This window comes from Seriola lalandi, unplaced genomic scaffold, assembly GCF_002814215.2.
Source record: "Seriola lalandi dorsalis isolate HSWRI2012SDOR001 ecotype SW California unplaced genomic scaffold, Sedor1 jcf7180002054357, whole genome shotgun sequence".
Lineage (NCBI taxonomy): Eukaryota > Metazoa > Chordata > Actinopteri > Carangiformes > Carangidae > Seriola > Seriola lalandi.
Window position 1 is genome coordinate 249,163 of NW_019524910.1, and position 17,767 is coordinate 266,929.

The window sequence follows — 17,767 nt, forward strand, 5'->3', positions numbered from 1 at the left end:
TGGCTCATTTTACTCAAACTTTTTCACACTGATAGTGTCACAACTCATGTTAAATACGACAGTAGTCCATACACAGTTTGATTTGTTTATTCTTCTTTACCATATTGAACAGCAAAAGAAACTGTTTTACTGTAAACACGTTCTGAATTGATATTCCTCAAAAACTGATGGATTTATTTACTACCGAGTTCTTTTCCGTCCATCTAAAAAGCTCCGAGTTACTGTTTTGGTTGTTGATTGCAGAGGCTACCAGTATGGCAACTGTATATGCTTCTCAATATACTGATGTTTAAATGATAAAAAAAAAGTACAGCGCTAAAAAACAAAAAAAACAAACTGTAAACCTAACATCTCAGTCTATTTGTGCTTTTTAGATGGACTAACAGGACTCAGTACTTGACAAGTAAGACATTTTAAGAACCTGAATTATGTCTTTAAGGTGGGAGACTGAAAACAAGCAGCAGTCATTTAACTGAATCTAGGTATATATTTCTCCATATATTTTCCATGTACATTTTCTTGCAATTCATTCCAACTGCAAGACTGTTAGTCAAGTGAACCCTGTGGAGGGTAAAGTACATTAGCACATTAGAGAAAGCAACTCAACTCTTACAATCTGGGACATTTTATTTAAAAAACAAAAAAAACAAAAAAACAAAAAAAAAACCCATCTGGCAAAAAGAACATCCATTATGAAATGTTAGAAAAGCCTACTCCTATATAAGCTGAATGATAACAAAAACAACAATAACTGTTTCAAAGTAAAAAAAAAGGAGGCGAGTGTGTGTAGCGGTTATGCATTACAATGCATTTTCACTGAGCTGTCATCTGCAGCCTTTATCCATCCCTGTTTCAAGGCATATCTCTGGTAAAAATAATCATTAAGTCAGAAATAAAATAAACCTGTCACACAGAACCTATGCAACACAGTGAGAGCGCAGGACTGAACAAGTGACTAAGGTACCAAGCAACTTGTTGCGCCCATTTTGGTTTGTAAGTTACAAAAGAAGAGTGTCAGAAGAAGTGTAAATACACTTGGCAGTATGTATGCAATTACAACAAAGCAGAATATAAATACAGCCATGTTTGGCTTAGTGAAAAAACAAACATGCATATCAAAAACCCTTCATACTCAATTCAAATCCCCCAAGTCTATACAGGTTTAATATAAAGGTTGTTTAATCTAAAAGGGCAGAGAAATTATCATTCTCCTCATGAACTATTTTTTGATTGATACATTGATTTTAGCTTTTTTTTTTTCTTTTTAATATACCTGATTGATCTTTAGCTTTTGGTCACTTCCATGCTCAACATATGAACACTGAGATGGGACACTGATTATTTGGCTCGAGATGTCTTTGAGGGGGAAAATGAATGTCCACAGTGGCAGAGACTGTGGGTCTGACTTCTGTCTACCGATTTCAGGTGATGTCAACAGGATTACTGTCTTGGGCAATATCTCGTACATTAGGATCCACAATACACAAGTAAACAGTAAGCGCTTAAATATAAGCAGCTACCTTTTATTAAGTAGCTTATACCTGTGAGGTCTTAAAAATGCACAAAATATAACGGATAAGTTTGCCATGATACACCGACACACTGCACATAGAGAGACAAGTGTTTAATCTTGTTTTCTGCACACGCACTAGTGTGTTTAAAAACTGGGATGTGTGAGGCTTCCGACAGGGAGTTTGCTGGTAAGCGTGGATCCCCCAAAAATAAAAAAAAATAAAATAAAAAAAGCCAAAAAAGATGCTGATGGGATCTGCACCATGGTCATTTTAGACTCACTAATAATAAGAGGACAAAAAACACAGTGCACCTTCACTTACGTCCCAACGTTCAGTACACACATTTTAAACCATCACACACACACACCACGCACGTACACACACACACACACACACACAGTCATTCACATTCTCTCGCTGCTATCAACATACACACACACACAAAATTGGGATCAGGCTGCATACTCAAGATACAGGTGTGTATGTCATTCCGAAAACCCTGATGCGCCGCTTCTTGAGTGCAAAATCCCAGGTGTTCAGAGGGTCGGTGTCAGTTCGAAGATTCTCACTTCGCTACGGTGCCTCTTTCCTCCCCCAAGCCGCTGGTTGGGATCAGACAGAGCAACGGTGGATACTTACGCATGGGGGGGGAGGGCAGAGAGGGGTGTAGTAGGTGGTACGCATTTTAGCATAAGTGGCGGTTTCAACATTTGGTCACTGTTAGATTGGGTGTGTCACGTGCGCCGCTGATGTGTGCTCCACTCCCGCCCCCAGTTCAGTAAAGCCGCTTCTCATAACTGTGGAGGCAAAGAAACATCGGAGAGGAATCAGCATTTGCTCTAAAACAAACCACTTTTGTTACTAAGACTTTCACATTCATGCAACAACTGCATCCATCCGTTATGCAACGTTTTGCCAGTTTTTTTTTTTTTTTTTTTAAAGTAATCTTGCTGCTATTGAAGCAAATAATGATGGGAACTGAAAACACTAATGCCTTTTGCTGCATTGTCCCTCACAACTTCAGTCACTTTATTTTGCTCTCAGCATTTCCTAATGTCAACATCTAACAGGAAGTACAGTGCTGAAGACAAGCTGTTCGTTGGCAGTGTAATGACGAAATAATCTGTGACAATCAACAAAGAAACCACAGTTCCGAGTTTGCATATCCGCTCCTGCCACTGGGAACTCAAATAACCTGCTTTCACTGTAAAAACAAACTTGTTTCTACTTTCCTTTATAAAAAGGAGGGTGTGTGTTTTTGCAATTAACTTTAAAATCATTATTCTATTCTATTCTTCATTATTCTGAAACCGAAAAAGTGAGCTCCACACAAGTGTTATGGCAAGTATCCAAATGTTTGTGTGTTCGTGTGGATGTTTTTGTACTTACGAGTGGAGTCCGTGAACGCCTCCCTCCACCTGTGCAGACATGGTGCGCTTCTCAAACTTTAGCTCTCCAGAGTACATCATGGAACTGAGAAGAAACGGAACATTGTAAAATATAACACACATAAAACTGAACTGGATTATAACCAGTGACCAACACTAACAAAAACTACTCACCGGAGGACAGACAGACTCTTTGCCCCGATGTCCTGGCAGCCATGTTGGATACCGGCTATCAGGTATGGTACAAACTTGTGGATGGACCCCTTGTCCTGGACCGAGCCCGACACACCCTGAGCTACCTTCACTTTGTCGCCCTCACTGTGGCAAAGACATCACCCAATTTATATTCATGGGGTGGGATCACCACATTGTAAAAGCTGCACTTTGAATTCGGGTTTTAACATCTTGTGACCTCCAACATACCTAAAATAACGTTTCTGGCTGCTGGTGCTTTTTTCCATGGCATCCAGGGAGCCCATACCACGGTACTTTTTCAGCCGCACACCGTCTGAGAAGAAGTACTCTCCTGGAGCCTCAGTGGTTGCTGCTAGCAACGAGCCCATCATAACTGGAGTGGGAAACAAGGGAGAATTATGTTTGTGTTCCTGTATCGCCCAACCCAACCTGATCACTGCTGTGATAAACCACTTTGTTGCTAAGAAGACTTGTTGCAACATTTGTGTGTCACAATGTTTGAAATCTCACCAGTCGATGCTCCGAGTGACAGAGCCTTCACCACGTGGCCCACAGTCTGAATGCCGCCATCTGCGATGACTGGCACACCGAAACGCCTGGCGTACTCTGCTACCTTGTACACTGAGGTCCCCTGGGGCCGCCCACATGCCATGACTAGAAGGCAGAAAATATTTTTCATGACTGCCATGGAAACAAGTCACAACACAACACATCCAGGTGATGTGATGCAGAGCAGAAGTTGGAACAAGCAGAAATCAGCTGACAAAAAAAAAAGAAAAGTAAAAAAGTAGTATCTATTTCACTCAGAACAGATGTTCTGAGTTCATATCCTTTTGCTGCAACATGTCTCTTCTGTTCTTCTTGGTGAACGTGACCTAGTCTGAGCATGAGAGGCCGGTCCCCATGGCAACCCAGAACAGGGCCTTGGCAGATCACCATGACAACTAGGAGTGGTCTCAGGGTATTTGTTACTGCTAGCAACTGATCGCCTTTTCTTCAAACTGTAGCTCATAGCCAGATGTACAGCAGGGCTGAACGTGCATTCTTTACCTATTTATCATTATGTCCTTATATTTAAATATGTTCAAAGGATTTAAACAGGATCGAGTACCTTCCTGCGTGATGCAGATGGAGCCACAGCCCATCCCGACTCTTAGAGCATCCACACCAGCATCGATCAGATTCTTGGCCTGGGCTGCTGTAACCACTGCAGGTGGAGGAACACAAAAAAAAAACAAATGGTCAAAAGGCTGCCAAAAACCCAGGGAGTGCTTTGTGTTCAAAATCAAAGTCCTTTGACCAATGCTTCATTCCACCCATATGTACATATTTACAACAGAGGAGCAACACCTGTATACTCACCATTTCCTCCCACCACTTGCAAGTCTGGATACTTCTGTTTAATATAATTTATCATGTTGATTTGATACACCGAGTTGCCTTGTGAGGAGTCCTAGAAATGCAAAAACATTCTTGGTTAAAGTACATAACAGTATGCATATTATGAAGACATTTCACACACATTCTGGAAGTTGAATTGAGGAGAACATTTTACCTAACATTACTGATTGAAGATCGTTTTCAGATTCAAGTGTGTGTGTGTCTGTCTGTCTGTCTGTCTGTCTGTCTGTCTGTCTGTCTGTATATATATATATATATATATATATCAACTCTGTGCTCAAACAATAACTCCAGTTTGGTTCTGGCTTTCTCAGACTTTTATGATAGACTGGCACCAGTGATAAATATAGAGCAACCACACTACAACCGTCAAAAACACCCACCAGCACAACAACATCCACTCCAGCCTGCACTAACAGGTCCAGTCTGTATTTGTCATCCTCCCTGGTGCCGATGGCGGCGCCGCACAGCAGCTGTTTGCGTGAGTCTTTGGAGGCCAGGGGGTAGTCCCTGTTCTTCTTCAGATCCGTCCGGGCAATAATGGCCACCAGCTCATCGTTATCATTTACAATGGGAAGCTTGCCTGGTAACAGAGAAAGTGAGAGAAAGACGGGTTGTTAAGCATCATGGAAGAGACTAAACTCAAACTAGAAGAAGCTGCTTGAACTTTTATTCACCTTTTTTACTGCGCTGCAGAATATCATTGGCTTCTTTCAGTGTAACGCCAGCTGGAGCCACAACCAACTCCTCCCTCTTAGTCATAGTCTAGGAGATCATCAGCACAATGTCAAAGTAAAAATGATCAAATGAGTGAAGCCAGTACAAACATTAAATTGATAGTTTGTTGGAAACAAAAAAAAAATAAACATACACACCTCCTCCAGAGGTTTGCCATGGTCTTTCTCAGAAAGGAAGTCAATATCTCTGGAGGTGACGATGCCCACCAGTTTGCTGCCCATTTTGCCTGTCTCTGTGACAGGAATACCAGAGAAGCCATGTCTTACTTTGGCCTCAAACACATCCCCAACTGTGTGGCGCGGACTCATCACAACTGGGTCTGTGATAAAACCCTGCTCAAACCTCTGGAAACCAAACCAAACATAATTATTATAGTTATGGTTATTTATCCAAAGCAGCAAAAGCAGGGCAAAACCAAAAACACCACACACACACACACACACAGCAATAAATGAATAGCATTATGCAAACAACAATACAACAGTAAAAGTAACAGAACACATGTACACACACAAACAAAAAACATAGAAAGAAGAAAATTACCATAATCTATATAGGAACAAGACGGGAAGTGATTTGAAAGACAACAAACAACAAGACAACAAAAACAATAACAGTAATGATGCTTCTGCTACAACCAAACCACGCTGAGTGAACATCTGTTTTAACTACAAAATGCTAATATAGTATGACATAAATACACAGAAGATATTAGTTATTTGTCTATATGAAGGATAATCGTAGTTTACCTTAACCTTGCGGACCTCATTGGCTTGGAATTCTGGTGTGCAGTTGTGGTGAATGATGCCAATCCCTCCCATTAGCTACAAAATCCAAAAGGAACGATGTGTGGATTTTAGAATTATGCAATTAAGGAAATATCAGTGCACTTTTATAATATTTTTTTAATATCTTACCGCCATAGCGATTGCCATGGCTGACTCTGTGACGGTGTCCATGGGGGAGGAGATGAGAGGGGTCTTCAGTGTGATCTTCCTGGTCAGTGCTGATGTCAGGTCCTGGGAGACAAAAAGACAGAGGTATATATTTAAGAGTCTTAACATTCGACATTTTGTACAGGTTCCACCAGGGGGCAGACTGAACCAGGGGGATAGACAACACTCCACTGTTGTGTCATTAAGTGGTTAATACAGTTAAATCCCTTTCAATGACACTAAAGGACATAACCTTAAATGACAAGAGGCCAGTGAGGTCAATTTAAGCAGAATTTTACAAGATAGATAAACAAGAGCTCCTTTAAAATAAGAATGGACATATTAGCTTTAGTGTGTTATTAAGTGTTCATTTGCGGTGTGAAATTCACACGCCATCTAAAAACATTGCCCTTCCTCTCAGGGACAGAAACCTGGCCATGCGAAAGAGCCACACAACAGTATCTCCAACTTTAACTTCTCACTGATTCCCACCACAGCCAGCACCAGGTTTTTGCTATCTCCACCTGGGGGAGTGAAAATAATGACATTCTTTGCACGTGGGAAAGCCAGCATATGAGCTCTATGAGGTCCAAGCTTATTACTCCTTATCTGTGACGGATGTAAACTATGGAGGCTGCTGTCTGCTTTTCTCAGAGGTTCATTGTGAAGGCGAGAGAAATCACCTAACACCACTTCTCCATTTGGAGAGCACAACTGCACTAACCTGCTAAATTCAACTGAGAGTTAGGAAAGCATGTCAAGAACATCACGACCCCAAAGAATTTCCCATAACAGCTCCTCGTTCATGTGGCCCCTCGTCAGGTTTCTAAAAACCTTACCCAGTGCACACAAAGCTGGTATATTACACATTTCAAGTGTACTGAGCTGCTCTGTGTGGACATGAACTACTCCACAGTTTTGACTGAGGCCAAATCTGGAAGCATTTGTGTTATTCAAGCTTGAATAGGCCCACTATCCTGTGGAAAAACTAGGGCAGCCCAAGACTCTGTGGAGACAACTAACCCATGACAACACGGCGAGACAGAAAAGCAGCTCACACAGTGAAGCCAGCTCTCTCTAACGCTGAAGGACAGAGCGAGAGATTAGAGATGTCAATTAAATTAAAAACTCTCCTGAGGTGGACAAAGCAGAAAAGAGGGATTTCATCTAAAGCTCGGAGATTAACTCTCCCGTCATCTGCTGAGAGAGATGGATGAGCAACCGAGCAGACACAAATGTAAACACAAGGGTGAGGCAGCAGCCAGCGGGTGACCACAGAGGGTGACCACAGCGGGCAAAAATAGCAGGGCAGCAGGACAGCAGAAGAAATGATGCAGACGCTTTTACTCGGGCAAAAACAACTCTATATTTGTGAGAGCTGCAATTACTAAAATGACGCTGAGGTCTGGAGTGGAGAGGTTTGTTTAAAAAAATTAAAAAAGACTCCACTGTAATAAGGCTGATGGTTTAGGAAGCCGTTCTGCCAAGAACAGTCCGTCTGCTGACGCTGCTGCACTGCACAGTCACCATCACGACGGGTGTGGGAGAAACTGAGGAGACGATTGGTTTGTCCCTCAAAAAAGAAAAAAAAAAAAAAGAAAAACGCAGGAAAGTCTCTGCTCAGACGTGACACTTACTTGAAAACATTTGTCTGAAATTATAACAGAGCATACATGCCCCCTGCAGCTATATGTATACTCACCACTTCGTCTGATGTAAAGTCAATGAAGCCAGGTAGAATCAGGAAGTCACTGAAAGACATAAACAAAATGCAAAGTAAGCAGCTAATCCTCACAATTTAGCAGTGTTGTGAGGTCTAAAAACAAAAAACATCCACACTGCACTGAAAATGCCAGAAGCTAAGGAGTTCCTTGTGAACAACCAACATTTTGTAGTAACATCTACAAAATATCTCCAAGAAAAGCAGAAAACTGAAAATGTTTCCCTACATTATGGGTGGTATGAATTCACAGGGTGAAATGGAGATGGAAATGGAAAAGGAGAGCGCTGCTGAAAGAGATGGCTAACCAACTCAGACGTGAATGTGATAGATAAAAACAAGAGTATGACTGAGTAGCCAAAATGTGAATGAACTTGAGGTTGTGCTCATCAGCTGTCATGCAGGTGTAATCAAATATCCGTTATCTTTTTTTTTTTTTGGTTGATGACTTCTGATCTTTTTCTACTTGTTACCTTCTCTATAAAACATCTAGGACAATAGCAAAGAGCCTGTGACGTATTGCTGGATACTCTGTGTGCCCTGATGGTTCCCAGAATATTGCTAAGTGGCTAAGTGCAGACAGTGAATGTAGCCAGTACGTCCTGTACTTGGTTAAAAAAAAAAGAAAATTGTACAGTTGACTTCTTTCAGCTCTTGGCCTGTATAAACACAATGAAAGGAGGAGCAAGATGAATGAAAGAGCAGGGCCCAGACTGAGGAATGGTGTGTTTGTTTTTCAACCAAACTCTGTAAAACTTTGTGGTTTCTGCAGATGGGTGTGAAATCAGGCAGGGGACAGATGGAAAGATGGAGGAATAAGGGCAGCTCTGTAAGCCATGTTGGAAGAAACTGGAGGGGGAAACTTAAAGACAAGAATAAGTCAAACAGGTAAATGGTAAACAGTACAGGTGTACATAATTGGGTCTAAATGAGAGTGGGAGTTGAGAGAAAAGGGGTGGGACCAATCTGTTGACAGATGATCCTCATTTTTTCCTGCTCTAGTAAAGGAAGGTCTTAAACAGCCACACAAGATTGGACACTGCAAGGGAGGAGCCCAAGAGCCCAAACACCCACAAACCAACATGGGAACAAGCAAGAAGTCCAGCATACATCTGCTAGCATTTAACAGCTGCCACAAACCTCAGCTGCGGCACACAGGCTGCACCTACTGGCTCGGGATCAGTGCTACGCAAGAGCGCGTTAAGTTGACTTTGAATTCTGAAGAAAACACCGGCGTGGTGACGATCATGGTTTTCCATTTGAATGTTAAATGTAGACAAATGCAAGATGCCAAGCATGAGTGTCTGAAAAGTACATGCTTAGACAACTGCCCATCTGTCCTTGCCCTGGCTGTGGCATAAAGTAGCTGACAACACTTTACAACCACACCCAAAAAACACCAAAGCATTCCAACGCATGGCACCAAGTTTTTATTAATGTAGCAGCAAATTTAATAATGGTGATTCCCCATGAGTAACAAATGCATGTCTGACTCATCACTTTATTTGCTTTGTGTGACAGAAAAGCCACAAGTACACTGTTAATACACTACAGTTGGCAGCAAGAGTTAATTTTGCTAATGATTGTGGCTCTGTTGTACAAGTAACAATAAATCACAAACCTGTCCTTGTAACATACCAGCCTATGTTTGAAGTAATTGACGCTTCTCTATTATAGTGATTAAATGGTTTAATTGGCTGGTTTGGTTTTTCCGTGGAACAAAGGTGCAGTCCGTGATCGGTGTACAGCACTGCACCATGTGGTCTTGTATGTACAGAATAAAGGATGTAGTTGAGCTGAATGGCAATGACCCAGTATTTACCCTGAACCAACAGCCTGAGGCTCGTGTAAGAAAGTGGAATAAGAGACACTTTTAAACTTGATTACAGGGATGTTTCGTAGATGTATTTTACAACGTCTACACATATAACATACAATTCATCAATGTGTTTTTAACAGAGCCATAGACACACTGTCTATATTCAGGCAAAAGCACTAGAACACCTTTAATTTTGAGGCCATTTCAAGAGTGTAGAGAGTAGAGAGCAATGGAGTTCAGATGTAGATTTAATGAAGTGAACATGTTCACAATCATGCTCAAGACATGGTTTCTGCACCTGGTTCCAAGTCACAATATTGCAGGAAGCTGTCTGTCTCACAAAGCCCTCTCCGTCTTCCTGTGTCACTTTAGGTGGCTCACTTTCTTTTTCCTCTACTGAGAGTGAACTAGTCAATGAACACATTTAGAAGAACAGTACACACACACACACACACACACACACACACACACAGACGTGTACACACATACACACACAAACAAAATACAGAAACTTTAAATCTGCCTAGGAGAAATCTAATAATAGAAGCTGAAACTCTTTCACTAAAATCTGTACTGTATTTGTCACACTAGTGTTAGAACAAGTTTAAAATGCAGGACAAATGGCTTGTAGAGACCCGTGCAGACTCTTTCATCCTCAGACCAATCCCATTCATCCCAGTTCCTCCTGCAGCTCACATGATGTCAATTCATGCCATCATGTGCGCAACCTTTCCATTGGCCGTGATGCACTTGATTAGTTTGGCGGGTGTTATCCAATCACATGTGGACACACTCAAACATCATTACGTTTTCTATTCAATTAGCTTAAGCAGAAGCAGCGTGATTAGAGCAAAGAATTTGATGTTTTTCAGCTGATAAAATCTTCCAAATGCTTGAATTACTTGAATCAAAATGTTATTTTGTTGGCCATATGCAGTTGATAATTATCTACATTATGTTATACACAATAGCGCATTAATGAATGGTCTTTAAGGGAATGCTGAAAAGGCATTTTAAGCAATGGCTGTAATGGTTGTTAGGACCTGCGGCACAACATATTGTTGAGGTAAAGCACTGTGATGACTTTAGGAGAATGTTCAGTGGAGCAAATGCAAGGTAAAAAGAGATGACATGCTTCACTGTGCCTAACAACCACCACAAGTGAGTTGCACAACGCTTTGCTTCTTGTTGTTTATTATTAAGAAAATCAAAAAGGTGATTAAATGGATTAATTGTGAAAATGGTGATCTATGATGATCTATAAAGCATTCTTGATGCGTCACCAGAATGCCTACTAGAGGAGTGTGAGGGTAAGTAAGAGGTGAAAAATTAGTGCTTTAAGAGTACCTTTAGCAAAGCATCTGTCAGAAAGTGCACAAGCTGTTCTGTCATGCATTCATGCTGCAGTCACAGGACAGGTTGCGCACTTTGATGGTTAGTTGAGGTTAATGATGCAGCTCTGCCCACTGGAAGCAAATTTCATCCCCATGACCAAGATCCGGTTGAGCATTCCACCAATCCCTCCATTTATCTTCTGCATTCATGCACTTCCACGGCACCAGATTGAGATTTCTAGATGGTTTGTTTCATTCATGGTAAAGTTGCTTTAGACGGACAGTCATTTGCTTCCCCTATATGAATTCACTATTTGGAGAGACAGAGGATTTTAACAGCACAGTTTAAAAACAGTTTAAAGATGACTGTTTTACTCACTTGTAAGTCAACCCATCTCCTTTAGAGCATAGCTCTTCAGCCGTATGACCATCGGAGACAACGCACTGTTGGTCAGATCTGCTGGTTCAAAATGTGTTGGCCATTACAAAGCACTGGTGCGTACACGTCACCCACCATTGCGCGCAGGTGAGGTTTTAAAATGAGGAGACCTTATTTTTAATTTATTTAATTACTTTACTGACATTTCAAAATAACAAAATCAAAGTCTGTGATGCAGGGAAACTTACTTGTATGTAAGGCCATCTCCAATTGAGAAGAGCTGCTGAGCCGAGAGTCCATCTTCAGGTACATAGCCAGTACCACCGCTGATTAAGTAATCCGCCATGCTGCCAAATGATAATGAGAGGCAACTTCAGTCAGCTGTGCAGCCCCAGAATCAGATATAGATGTTTATCTACAGGCAGTGACAGGATGCTCTGCAAGAACTCTAGACATCCACTTTACAGACAGAGCTTTAGTGACCTTCTCACAGGAAGACATAACCATAGCAACATCAACATCCCTTGCAGCCACAGGTCAGTGCGCCTGCGCGGCAGGTGCAAGATGCCACTGCTTCCTCTACTTTGCGAAAACAAACCATTAATCATCCTGTGATGAACTTTCAACCCTGCTGTACAAACTTGAGAGCATATGTTTAACGACCATTACAGATACATTTAATGGACATTAAAAATATCACTAATTACATCTCATAATCAAGTATACGTCACTGAAAAAATTCCTACCGTGATTTTTGTGCTGGGAAGGACACAGCGAATCTACTTTCTCTGCGTCGACAATATTAAACCGTTATAACATAAATCGAGCGCATCAGAAACAAATAAAGCAAATGACAACAGTGCAGCAGTCCCCACACGACCGCGTGTTGAGCAAAATATGGCCGGGTGACCCACTAACATCTCACGGGACGAATATGTCCACTAGTGCCCGCTTTCGATTTCAAGCGAGGTGATACTAAGGTCAAATGCTAAAAATAAAATCAATGAAACGCGGTCTGAATGGCACACATTATCCTAAAAATGTATATTTTTTCGACTTGAGCGGTAACGTCTACTGTCCCGGTGACCTACATTACCTTACCAGTAGCTAGCAAACATTAGCTGCCGGTAGATAAAACAAAACATGCTAATTCAAATCCGTCTTTGTTTTTATAGTGACGCGACAACACAGCGTCCATGCTGCTGATCATCCGTGTTGCATTATCCATGCTAGTAACGTTGTCCATGTTAGCCCCTCTGTCATCTCTCACAATTCATAACTCCATGCCTGGTTAACCACTGTTTATCATCCACCAAACAGCACTTTGTCTTTTAAAAATTGGCTTACATTTCATCAAAGTTCAGCCAGTGTTAACCTGACCACATCCTAATGCTGGAATAAGAGGTGAACCAAAACTAAAACTTGAAATTTTATTACATTAACTTCTGTATTCAGTGTTCAATGCACGCCGAGTTGGAGAGTGGCTCCCAATATATGCTAAATGATCCGAAATATTTTTCTACCCTGTGTAACGCAGTTCAGAGAACAGAGGCAACACTATTTTACAACAGAGTTTTGTATTGCGATTTCATGCCCACAGCATACGTTGCATGCCGGTTGATAATGCCATATCTATCATTTTCAGGAACGCAAAGGGGAGGTGATGTTACTTTATTTGAACTTATATCAAGTGAGCCTTCAATATGTACTATTAAAGATAAATGAAATAAAATAGACGCCTTTTTAATTAAAGCACATGACGCACTACATGAATATGTTAACGAAGATACCGTGGCAACTGCTGTCTAACACTATTGACACTGTTAGCTTAGAGTAATCATACTTGTAATGTTAGCAAACGGTTAGCTAGAGGATTGGAGACACCAGTTTCATCAGCCAGCTGGCAATATGGCTGGCACCTAACCAACATTCAGTGAAATTCACAGGCAAGTTAACTCAGACCTGTAAATCATTAGTCAGTTTTTAGCACGAATAATTGTGCTTTCACAAACACATTTGCCATGTTGAAACGGGCACTTGTGCTAGCGTTCAGGTACATTATTTAGCGACCGTTACAATACAATTTTGATGTTACCTCATTGAAATTTATACCAGCCTGTACGAGCAGGTAAGCTCTATCCAAATGACGATAATACAAAGCTGTCACACCTGGCGCAGATATTTTTTATAACTCACTGGAGTACATGAATCTGAACTTTTTGGCAGACCAGACCTAAGCTGCGTCCAGACTACGTTTGACTTGCAGACATGTGGGAGCAGCCATTAGCATTTAGCATTAGCGGCGTGGTTATTACGGCTTCACCCACGAAAAAGGCTCCTGAGACGTTAAAGCTGCTCTCTCCATTAACAAGTAAGAAAGCGTTTTAAATCATGTCTGGCGTGAACACCATAATCTTTTCCTAGACCGAGAAACGTTAGCTACAGCTGCCTAATGGAGCTGCTGATGCCCACGTTGACTAAAAGAAAGCAACTTTCCATGAGTGACCCTGCAGATGTCAGGCTGGGAGCGGTGGTGGACGCGCTAATTCAGTTTACCTCGTAGAAGAAACTAGAAGAAAACACCGGTCGTTCGTGGCTCCAAGATGTGAAAGTACAGGTCTGCATTAAAGTGAAACAGAAGCGATTGCCCGTCGCAGACAGTGCGTGTTGGTGTTATGTACTAGGGGCAGCGTCACATCCCCTCTCCCGTCAGAGGCGTGTTTAACCCTCTGCATCCTGCTCCTGACAAATCACAGGACTAGTTATGGACATAGGTTGTGCAACGAAGAACTTGTCTAGCAAGAGACTGTCTGCTGACAGACTGGTCGTCAGTGAGCACTGCTTTTTTAAGGCAACAGAGCTATAAAGTTGTCCCTACTTGAATTTGTATTATTTAAGGGGTTTGTAAAATCTACTTGGACAGTGTTGGGCAGCTCTTTATACATCCACTACATTTTAAAAGGGAACTAGTTTCACTCCACTGTGCATATATGACAGCCTCAATAGTTACTTCTCACATTAAGATTTTCCATACAAACCCTTTCACCATCTTATAAAATACTATGCATTGTTATAGATTAGACTTTCCTAACAGTATTGCTGCATAATGAGTAGGCTACTTTACTTTTGATTCTACAAGTACATTTTTTGAAGATACTTCTACTTTTATTTGTAATGGAGTACTTTATTGTGGAACTGCAAGTTTGACTAAAGCATCTGAGTCATTTACCATTGTGCTTTGGCAGTTTCAGTTTTCATTGTTTTGCTTTTTTTTTGTAAAATTTTCATTTTTAGTGCCATGTCAAAGGTTCAGAGCAAAAAATACATGGACACATCTGTTGGTGTGGACACCGTGTAGAGCTAGGTAGATACTGTGAAAGAGGAAATCATGTGGCTAAGTCGGCCTAATATGGGCATATTGATTGATTGATACTGTCATGCCTTAATTTTCCTTAATTTAGAGAAACGTTGTGTTGAATTTAACCAGTGCTGCCTGGATTCTGGTCACATGTAATTAACCTAAACTGGATTAAGTGCACTGAAAAGCCAGCACCAACCACATTTTTTTTCACATGATAACAGTTGCAAGAAGTGTTCAGAGTGGCCATGTGTAACAGAGCATAGCTAAGGCTGGCTATGCTGAGTTAAGGATAAGACGGCTGTGGCAGCTGCTCACATTTAATCCTATATTTTCTTAATGTTATGTTAAGTAACACAGAATCCAGATGTATATACGTAATCATAAATTGTGCACCCAGTATAGTAGCTGCTTGTGGTGTTCTGTGGAGGAAACAAAGTCAAGTTCAACCAGTATGTGAGAAATACACCCTCACTGTAATTAGTTACTGTGAAAAATGAGAAAGTTGTATTTAATGAGTGATAGTCTGATTAGAATAAATTCAAAAAGCCCATCATGCTTATAGGAGCTAAGTGTTGGGCAGTCCGGGAAGGGGAAGCAACATAACACCGCACATCCAGGCACACACACACGTGCACATTTACATTACTTGGCAGTCTGTCAGCATGCTGTTCTTGTCATTAAGATGTCGGCAGCATAAACGGTTGGCATGAGTTCCTGACAGAAAATCACTGTTGCTTTCACACATCTGAAAATACGACTGTCAGGATCTATTATCTCCTCCTCTTCAGCTTCATGGAGCGGAAAGATCAGAATAAAATGATTTACTACCAATAAAAAAAAGTTTTTTTGTTGTATGTGCTGCAAAAAACCTTTACACATTTGATACTTTGGCAACATCAAGAGCTATTTTTAAACATGTTGCAGCCAACCTCAAGTCTGTCTCCTGGCAGGACTGCGGTCACCTTAAACAATCTTGCATGTACAAATCAAACTATGGCGATTTGACACAGAGATTCAATGCGAATATATGGCTAACGCTGTTTTGTATTTGCAGTTGTACTGTAATGGGGTTTCCAATCATGGCATAAAAAAAACAGATCCGTCTGTCAGAAATTAGGGATTATAATTCAGAGTTGGGATTAGGGAGTTAGGGAGTGATCCTCTGTATTTAGTGTGCTTTCATCTTCAACTTTGGCAGGCAGTGTGACATAAGTCACATAATATTTAAGTTGAACGAACAAGGTATTGTCTACAGATACATAGTTTTTCATTTTTTGTGTAACAGTACTATTCGTGGGGCTGGTGATATGGTATAAGGACCTGCATATTGACCATTTCTCACAGAGATGCACTTCAGATGTCAAATACAATAGAGAACCTCAAGGTCTTCCCTCGAACCCAGTGTACTTCACAGTCCTCCCTTGTTCTATAATAATCTTAGGAGAGAGTTGCTAGATATGTCTGCCAAGGTGACTCAGTGGGATCCGTTTCCCATTCTGTGTTTGTGTCAAATTAAATGTGGGTCATTGCAGATATGGGTCAGTGGTTCCTTTATGCACTGTAGCTATTTTGAGCAGTTGATTCAGGCTTGTTTATCCGCCCTGCAGCATGCTGCTCTCTCCTGCCTTGATGGTGCATCGTGGAATTGTCTGTGTTCGTGAGGGGCAGAGGAGCCGTGATAAAAATAGGCCCTGACAACTTCACATCTTTTTTTTTTTTTGGCATCTTCTCATAAGCCCAAATGATTATCCACAGGGCATTTCAAACAACTCAAAAATGAAGTGTGCCATCCAAAGCAAGGGATTTAACCTCAAGGGCATTTGCAAACTGATCTAAATGCAAGTGTGTGTGGACATGTAAACTGACCTGATGGCATGAAGGTAATTTACATGTGCAGCCTTATGAAAGCACAGCCAGTGGAAGCAATGAGAATGACAGAAGTGACTCACATCATCATGAGGGTTGAAATTCTATTTTTGCAAAGTCATTGTTAGTCTTACTTTTGCACTTATCTTTTTGAATCAACATTGATCCTCCTTCCTTTCCTTCCATCCTTTTTGTAATTTCTGGAAAAAGTTTGAGCATTTATTCAGTTTTTTTGCAGAGCTCTCACACTTGCTGCCAAGAAATTAATTCTGCAGCCCCCAAATTTGCAAAAACAAACAGCTCCAAAAAGTCTTTCTGTTACATTCTGTGAAAAAAGTGAAACGAACAGATTTAATCTGCACACTGATGAAGTTACACTAACTCACCTCTCTGGGCCAAAACCGGCCTGGATGCGCGTGGCGCTGTATCGCTGGGCTGCAGTTTCATGTCCATGGCCATGTGAGGTTTGCCGGACATACTGCTCACCTTCTCGGGATCCAACATTGGTATGCGTAGGCTGAGTGTCCCCCACAATTCTCCTATAATCCACCTGCTGGCTCTCCCTCGCTCCTTCTGCTCCAAAGTGCTCATAACCATACCCCTCCATCATCCGTCCAAGGTCAGCCTCTTGTTTTTAAACAGATTGTACAAAATCAGACAAGATATCTGACACCTGAAGGTTACATTTGGGTCAAAACATTAGAGAATTTTTTTGTTGAAACTTTGGAATTATATGAACTTCATAACTAAAGTTCAGTAAGAGTTTGGGAGTTACATTTTGCAAAACAAATGCAAAATCTCCATTTGTTTCTAGTATCCTTATCTGAATGCCAGCGCCTGCTCTATTTACTCTGTTGCTAACTTCCAGACTAGATACCGAGCTGCATAGGTGTTTCCACAGAGAGCAAAACAGAAAAAAAGACCAGTGTCAGGCGACTCCGTCTGCTCCTGAACAGGATGCACCTGCCTACAAAAAGACACCAGCCACCTCTAGGCGTGTCAATAGAGGGCGTCACCTAGGAGATTCTCCCACTGAGAGGGTGTTGCTGTGGAAATGATGCCAGCAGCGGAGTGTTGTCGTGGAGAGGCCGTTGTGCTGATGTCTTCAATGACCGTG

The 17,767-nt window shown here is 41.4% G+C and overlaps 1 protein-coding gene across 5 annotated transcripts; it reads right to left on the minus strand.

Annotated features, from left to right (window-relative positions):
• Window positions 1-71: 71 nt before the first annotated feature.
• impdh1b (IMP (inosine 5'-monophosphate) dehydrogenase 1b) lies at window positions 72-17,272 on the minus strand. 5 transcript variants are annotated; one of them, XM_087174486.1, is made up of 16 exons: window positions 17,037-17,272; window positions 11,672-11,770; window positions 11,424-11,504; window positions 7,874-7,922; window positions 6,154-6,255; window positions 5,986-6,060; window positions 5,374-5,580; window positions 5,176-5,263; window positions 4,882-5,081; window positions 4,460-4,550; window positions 4,209-4,304; window positions 3,608-3,751; window positions 3,326-3,470; window positions 3,077-3,220; window positions 2,904-2,987; window positions 72-2,311 (listed from the first exon to the last, which is right to left on the minus strand). In XM_087174486.1, exons 1-16 carry the CDS (start codon window positions 17,258-17,260, stop codon window positions 2,290-2,292), a joined length of 1,851 nt encoding a protein of 616 aa, XP_087030612.1. In that variant the 5' UTR covers window positions 17,261-17,272; the 3' UTR covers window positions 72-2,289. The 5 variants fall into 5 exon arrangements, with proteins under 5 accessions (XP_087030612.1, XP_023263969.1, XP_023263968.1 ...); XM_023408201.2 differs by lacking the exon at window positions 17,037-17,272 and adding an exon at window positions 13,980-14,135 and having other exon boundaries at window positions 11,424-11,501; XM_023408200.2 differs by lacking the exon at window positions 17,037-17,272 and adding an exon at window positions 13,980-14,135.
• Between the last annotated feature and the right edge of the window lie 495 nt (window positions 17,273-17,767).

Bases quoted from the DNA above. Each gene is read 5' to 3' on its own strand.
- impdh1b (XM_087174486.1), bottom strand. From the start codon at position 17,260: ATGATGGAGGGGTATGGTTATGAGCACTTTGGAGCAGAAGGAGCGAGG. The intron at 5,082-5,175 runs GTGAATAAAAGT...CTCTGTTACCAG, and splicing joins TCTGCAGCGCAGTAAAAAAG to GCAAGCTTCCCATTGTAAAT. The intron at 3,471-3,607 runs GTGAGATTTCAA...TTCCCACTCCAG, and splicing joins GTCACTCGGAGCATCGACTG to TTATGATGGGCTCGTTGCTA.